The 7,597-nt window shown below is 47.1% G+C and overlaps 1 protein-coding gene across 2 annotated transcripts in view; it reads right to left on the bottom strand.

Annotated features, from left to right (window-relative positions):
- LOC106808260 overlaps window positions 1-1,728 on the bottom strand; it is a 5,053-nt gene extending 3,325 nt beyond the window's left edge. Inside the window, exon 1 of one of the 2 annotated variants that reach the window (XM_014810892.1) lies at window positions 787-1,728. In XM_014810892.1, coding sequence (XP_014666378.1) covers window positions 787-1,580 — 794 coding nt within the window. In that variant the 5' untranslated portion in view covers window positions 1,581-1,728. Of the gene's footprint in view, window positions 1-626 lie in introns of both variants that reach the window. The other variant, XM_014810896.1, reaches the window with a different exon arrangement.
- Between the last annotated feature and the right edge of the window lie 5,869 nt (window positions 1,729-7,597).

The following is a 7,597-nucleotide window of genomic DNA, read 5'->3' on the forward strand; positions in this document are numbered from 1 at the left end:
TACACACATTTATTATTTTCCTGTAATTCTTTAGCGATTCTTTGATACAGTACTCGTAGCTACAATCTTAATAGTCACAATAGAAATAGTAGCGTGGCTGGTGCGTATCACTGTAAATACATATACTGTATATATATAATATACACGCACATATTATGTTATTGTTTTTCAATTATTTAGCGATTGTTTGATACAATAGGCGTAGCCGCTACGCACCGGTTCCACGATCACCTCATTCCCTTCCCGTGCTTATCCCACCAATTAGGAACGCCGTATTGCGGCGACGCCGGTGACGTCACTCCCATCGAGTCGATTTCGTTGCCGATTGTACGCAGCCAGGTGGCTATGGCGCGGATACAGAGGGCGTGGTTGCGGTGGCTCTCCTCTTCTGCCGTCAGCTTGCCGACGTCGATTGCGATCAGCTCTGTCGACGTCGCTCCGTCCGCCGACAATGTCGGATCCGGATATTCCCGGATCGTCGCCAGATCGCACTCGGCCGTCGCTCCGTCCGCCGACAATGTCGGATCTGGATTTTCCCGGATCGTTCCCGGATCGCACTCGGCCGTCGCTTCGTCGGCCGCCGCTGCCGGTAATGTCGGATACGGATTTTCCCGGATCGTCGCCAGATCGCTAGCATCTTCCGCGGGATGCTGCGTTCTCCCGTGATCCGAGTTCGAGCATCTCCGGCGAGTCATCCTGTCGGGTTCCTGTGCGTGTTCTCGGGCAAACGTTCTCGCTGGATCCGACGTATGTTCCATGAGATCTGTTTTCGTCGTGGGTTCACGCATGTGTTCCGTATGATCCGTTCTTGTGCGTTCACGGGTGCGTTCGTGAGAATCCGTTGGGTCGTTCGTCTCTGTAGAACTCGTGCAGTCAGCGAAGCCTGAGTTGTTTCTGCTAACGTCGCACCCCGCTTTGTTCCCGCTCTCTCGCTCTGCAGCAGCAATAGTAATAGTAGCAGTAGTAGCAGCAGTAGTAGTAGTAGTAGCAGCAACAATAGTAGTAGCAGCAACAGTAGCAGTAGTAATGTCGGTTATTCCCTCTTCAACTTCCACACTAGTCATCGCACGCACATCATCATCGCTCGTGGCGCCATCTGTGGCATCCCGGCGAAACACTGCTCCGCATGAAAGATCGCTCTCGCGGCACGTCACCACCACGTCGGCATCACCGCAACTATCCGCCGACGACACAAACGTCGTCGGCTGTCGTCGCGTCCGTCGACGACCGTCGCTAACGCGGACGGTAACACGTGGGGATCGTGGATAACTTCCACTGTCGGTGTCGCAGCCACGCGCAACCGTCTCTATGTCACTATAGCACACGTCTGAAGCAGCAGCGGTGAACACCCCGCTAACAGCAGCAGCCACCTGCGTTATCGCATCTCGGTTCTTCCCAGAAGCCACCGACGCACTGTCTATTGTAGTCTCGCGCGCTATCGCATCTCGGTCATTCCCAGAAGCCACCAAGGTACCGTCTGTCGCGGTTTTGCGCGCTATCGCATCTCGGGTTTTCCCAGAAGCGAGGGTCTTCTCTTGGGACGCCCCGGTAGTTGTTGACGCCGTTGCGTCTGCCTGCATATCATGTGTCGATTCGTCAGCACAGCATTAGTAGTAGCAGTAGTATGTTCTAGGTCTATGCTCCACCTATCGTTTATAGCCGCGTGTTCTTTTAGGAATCTGGTTATGATAAGACGCACGAAATAGTACAACACACACGTGCAATATAACGCGTATATGACCGTATTAATATTGACAGAGAGGCGGCTAAACTAGCATATTACAAACACGTACACATGCACTGTGGTGTTTGCACGCCTTTACGCAAAGGTACACACTAATCGAAATCAAAAGTCGGACGCTACTATACGTGTAGGCCTACTAGAGTCGGTCGTACAACAGTTACTGTATGTATATAGATATTATATAATCTCCTATTATGTACTCTTTATATAGATATAGTCAGGTCTGCTATGACCTTTGCACGGGCGTATGACTAAGCCACGAGTAGTCAGCAAACACTATGTGCGGATCTCTCTACACACACACACAAGCACACACGTAGACGGATCCACGGTGACACCAGCTGCCACCGAACGCAAAATGTGACTCCTTAAATACGAAACGTCCTCGCGAAATTCCGTAGCGGTTGATATCGAAAGTGAGAGCACCCATATACTGTACGCATGACGAGCAAAGCATATACATACATATATATACCTGCGAGAGAGAAACACGAATACACACCTGTACTTGCTAGCTCCGAGTGGTGAAATGCCGGGCAAGTAATGACACGCTCTATACGCTATTAGCACAGACAACGGCGCAATCCGGTTCTTGCTTTTCTTGCAGAGATAGGGGGTCAACGTACGCTTGATGACATCATTGCAAAAGAAGAGACTTGCTTACAATGTACGTGTTGGTGAGAGGTGAAATGCCAGGGAGGGCATTGCGTATGTATGCCAAGGTCTCGGAGGCCGGGGTTAGTAGCCTGCTGCGCTGCCTGTAGCCAGCGGGCATTCCGATGTAAAAGGCGCGGATACACATACATTATACTACACACCACGCACAAAACCACACCAAAAAAACACACACACACACACACCACACAACACACACCACACACACACAGCACACACACACACACACACACAGCACACGTAATGTAACATATAATATATTTAATATATCGAGAGAGAGAGATTGAGATGAGATGCATGAGAGAGAGACTGCTTCTAACAGTCACTGCGGCTGGGCCCGGCCGATGCGTCCCTTGATTCTCAAACGACCTACATCATGACGGTCTATGTTATACTCAAAGGTTTTTCTCAGAAGTTTTCATCTCTGTATCCAGTACATCCACCCGCGATCTTTGCTCGGGGCCACGTGAATACGCAGTTGCACTGGCCCCCCATGCATCGCTTACACGAGCAAGTCAGTACTTAACATCATAGGATAGTCGCGGAAAAGCAGTTATTTAACAAGAATTTGGGGGACCGAGACTGAATTTTATTTAAGACGTTCTTTGGTGCTCTGACTATACCATACCTACTGTGACGTGTCTCTGGACGCTTTTGTCGCTGGGACGGAGAGAGATTTGAGAGAGAAAGAAAGTGAGAGAGCGAGAGAGAGAGAGAAAGAGAGAGAGAGAGAGAGAGAAAGAGAGAAATAGGAAGAGAGGTGGATAGAGATAGATAGATGAGAGAGAGAGAGAGAGAGAATTACATAAAAATAGAATAAGGTCTCAATTTATTTTGCGAACTTTCGATAACATATGTCTCTTCCTCAGGGTGTACAACAACAACCGATACATCTACATGTGTGCCCGTGTGTTTTTATTTCTAATTTATATACATATATAACAAATTAACAACACCGACAATAATAATAATAATAAGAAGAAGAAGAAGAAGAAGAAGAAGAAGAAGAAGAAGAAGAAGTAGAAGACCTATATCTATAGTTTATATAATCAGTGCATCAGCCACCGCCGTGTAGCGATAAATCTGACCACAGGTGGCGCTGCGTGTATATGACCGACTAGAGCACCAACACGTTCCTAGCCAGACACCGGCCGATAGAACTCAAACAACAATTCACAACAAATACCACACCCTTCCTTATGCTACGTTTACAACTCCCTTCTTCTTTCACCCCCCTTCCCCCTTCTTCTTTCCCCTTCTTCTTCCCCCTTGTGCTTACATCTCTCACAACCCGTCTATCCGCTATCTTCTATACGCGTTATGCAGTGCGTGAATTCATAAGAACAAGAATAAGACTAAGAACATAAGAATATAAGAACATAAGAGCAAGAAGTTAACATTATTGGTATCAAGTGTCTTAATATTTATCCATAGTAAAAAGTTTTTTTAATCGTGAAATATTTATCTGTTGTTGATGCTCACACGTTTTTACGACATGCTTTTACGATGTCAACTCAATTCTACGCGTACTGACAGACGGAGAATTATAATCCCAATATGTGCCCTACACTCACACGGGGCACTCATAAATCCACCAGTCACTCGCACTCATATATTATATATAAGATACATCCCCCAACAATCCTCAACAACTTGAAGCGCTGTTCAGCGCAACAGCTCTACAATATTCACACATAATCAGCCCGCTGCTCTATCGTCATTTTACGTCACCGAATAAATGCATTCATTATCCCTTATTACCGATCATAGCCAGCAGTAGCTCTAACGCACGCACACAGAGAGCGCGCAATCGAAAAAACCTCTCGCGCGCATAGCCCACGCGCACTGTTTTCTTCGTCTACGTCACCTATAATGAGTAAGTGAGCATTCCGGTAGGCGGCGGATGTGCCAGACGCTTAGCCACCGTCCGGCCGACGTTCAGTGCTCGCATATTTATCAGCCGGAGAAGCAGTCGCGCGATTGGTGAAGCCGTCTACTGTGCATATATACGTTTTTCACTGTCGACGGGAGAGTAATCTTCGTAATGGCGATGTAAGTAAAATGCGAAAGCGGCGAGGCGGCGAGGCGGCGAGGCGGGGTTGGTGGGGTGGCGGAGGTATCTGCGGCCGAGCGCGTAGTGCGTGACCGCTGTCTGGTGGAGAGATTTAGTGCGGATTTTGAGGCGCTCGGTCTCGATCTGCCTGTAGGTGGAAACGGACGTCGGTAGCGACGCTTTTGTGTTGTTGTTGTTGTTGTTGTTGTTGTTGTTGTTGTTGTATCTGGTTTCTGTACTTGTGTGATGTGTCTCTATTTGTCGCTGGACGGGAGATAGAGAGAAAGAGAGAGAGAGAGAGAAAGAGAGAAAGAGAGAGTGAGAGAGAGGAGAGAGAGAGAAAGAGAGAGAGAGAGGAGAGAGAAAGGAGAGAGAGAGAGAGAGCGAGAGAGAGGAGAGTAGAGAGAGAGAGAGAGAAGAGAGAGAGAGAGAAGGGGAACGAGAGAGAGAGAAGAGGGAGAGGAGAGAGAGAGTGAGAGAGAGGATGAGAGGCGAGAGAGGAAAAGAGGAGGAGTTGGGAGAAAGAGGAGAGAGAGAGAAAAGAGAGAGGAATGAGGAGAGAGAGAAGCCCGTAGAGAGAATGAGAGAGTAGGGGAGAGAGAGAGAGAGGGTGGGAGCGAGAGAGCGAGAGAGAAGGGAAGAGAGAGAAACAAGAGCGGAGAGTTAGATGAGAAAAGAGAGAGAAGAGTAGCTCAGCGAAACAGAGCGAGAGTGAGGATGAGAAAGGAGAGAGCGAAGAAGAAAGTTGTGCTTTGGTTCGGTTGTTGCTTGGTTGGGTTCGTTGTTGCTCGGTGTTTCGTTTGTTTGCTAGTTGTTCGTATGTTGGGCTGTTGTTCGTTGTTGGCTGGTGTTGCGTTGTTGGCTGTTGTTTGGTTTGTTGCTGTTGTTGCGTTTGTTACTGTTGTTTTGTTGTTGGGTGGTGTTGTTTGTTGTTGATGTTGTTTGTTGGTTGCTGTTGGTTTGTTGTTGGCTTCTGTTCGTTGTTGCTGTTGTTTCGTTGTTGCTGTTAGTTCGTTGTTGTTGGTGTTTGTTGTTACTGTTGTTTGTTGTTGTTGTTGTTGTTTGTTTGTTGCTGTTGTTGTTGTTGGCTGTGTTCGTGTGTGCTGTGTTCGTCTGTTTTGCTGTTGTTCGTTGTTTCGTTGTTGCTGTGTCGTTGTTGTGTGTTTGTTGTTACTGTTGGTTCGTTGTTGCTGTTGTTCGTTGTTGGGCTTCTGTTTCGTATGTGCTGTTGGTTTGTTGTTGCTGTTGTGTCGTTTGTTGCTGTTGTTCGTTGTTGTGGTTGTTCGTTGTGCGTGTTGTTCTTTGTTGGTGTTAGGTTTGTTGGTTTGTTGATTTGTTGTGTGTTGATTCTGTTTGTTGTTGCTGCTGTTTGTGGTTTGCTGGTTGTTCTTTGTTGGGCTGTTGATTTGTTGTTGCTGTTTGTTTCGTTGTTACTGTTGTTCGTTGTTGCTGTTGTTCGTTGTTGCTGGTGTTCGTTGTTACTGGTGTTCGTTGTTACTGTTGTTCGTTGTTGCTGTTGGTCGTTTGTTGCTCTGTTCGTTGTTGCTGTTTTGTTCGTTGTTGCTGTTTGTTCGTTGTTGCTGTTTTCGTTGTTGCTGTTTGTTCGTTGTTGGCTGTTGTTCGTTGTTACTGGGTTGTTCGTTGTTGGCTGTTGTTGCGATTGTTGGCTGTGTTCGTTGATTTACTGGTGTTGCGTTTGTTACTGTTGTTCGTTGTTGCTTGTTGTTTTTGTTGTTGTTGTTTGTTTGTTATGTGTTTGTTGTTGCTGTTGTTTGCTTGTTGGCTTCTGTTCGTTGTTTGCTGTTGTTCGTTGTTGCTGTTGTTCGTTGTTGTTGTTGTTTGTTGTTAATGGTTGTTTGTTGTTTGTTGTTTGTTGTTTGTTCGTTTGTGTTGTTTTGTTGTTGCTGTTGTTCGTTGGTGGATGTTGTTTGTTGTTGCTGTTGTTTCGTTTTGTTCGTTGTTCGCTGTTGTTTCGTTTGTTGCTGTTGTTTTGTTGTTCTGTTCGTTTGTTGTGGCTGTTGTTAGTTGTTGCTTTGTTCGTTGTTGCTGTTGTTTGTTGTTGCTGGTTGTTCGTGTTGCTGTTTGTTTGCGTTGGGCTGTGTTGCTTGTTGCTGGTTTTGGTTCTTTGTTGCTGTTGTTTGTTGTTGTTGTTGGTTGTTTGTTTGTTGATTCTGTTTGATTGATGTGGCTGGCTGTTCGTTGTTGGCTGGTTGTTGCGTTTGTTGCTGTTGTTATGTTGTTGCTGGTTGTTCGTTGTGATACTGGTTGTTCGTTTTGTTGCTGTTGTTCGTTGTTGTGGTGTTTGTTTGGTTACTGGTGTTCGTGTTCCGTTTGTTGTGTGGTTGCTGTTGGTCGTTGTTGGCTGTTGCGTTGTTGCTGGTTTGTTCGTTGTTGCTGTTGTTCGTTGTTTGCTGTTGTTTGTTGTTGCTGTTGTTCGTTGTTGCTGTCTGTATCGTTGTTCTCGTTGTTGTTGTTGCTGTTGTTCGTTGTTGGCTGGGTGTTCGGTTGTTAGCTGGTGGTTTCGTTGTTAGCTGATTTGTGTTTTGTTGCTGTGTTTGTTGTTTGCTGGGTTGTTTGTTGTTGCTGTTGTTCGTCGTTGCTGTATGTTATCGTTGTTGCTATCTGTTCTTGTTTGCTTTCGTGTTGTTGTTGCTGTTGTTTTTGGGCTGGCTGTGCTGGTCGTGCTGTGCTTAACGGCGTTATCGCTCGAGTGGTCGCTAGCATCACACATAGCTAAGCGTCTCATGCTCGTTAAGGCGTAGACGCTCAACCCCGAATTAACCTTTCACCACGCAGGGCGGAGAAAGGCAGGGCGAGGAGAAGCAGCTGGTCTCCTCTCCTTAAGCGCTTCTGATGCCATCGCAGAATCTCTGTCAGTGTATTGTATTTTTTGGCTTTACTTTCTTTCCTCGGCGTGTACAGTGAGCCTGACAGACTCTCACCCCACTCGAGGTGGGCCCACCACCCAGCGAAGATGGCGAGCAAGATACAGACCTCCGACGTACGAAGTGAAGCAATAACGTTTAGTAAGGACAGGATCTGCAGCGGCCACGGCGCGGACGATACGCGGGCCAGTGAGTGGACGACCAGTACGAGTCGACTCGAAGTTGTTTCGCTAACAGTGG

The sequence above is a fragment of the Priapulus caudatus genome, unplaced genomic scaffold, assembly GCF_000485595.1.
Source record: "Priapulus caudatus unplaced genomic scaffold, Priapulus_caudatus-5.0.1 Scaffold263, whole genome shotgun sequence".
Classification (NCBI taxonomy): domain Eukaryota; kingdom Metazoa; phylum Priapulida; class Priapulimorpha; order Priapulimorphida; family Priapulidae; genus Priapulus; species Priapulus caudatus.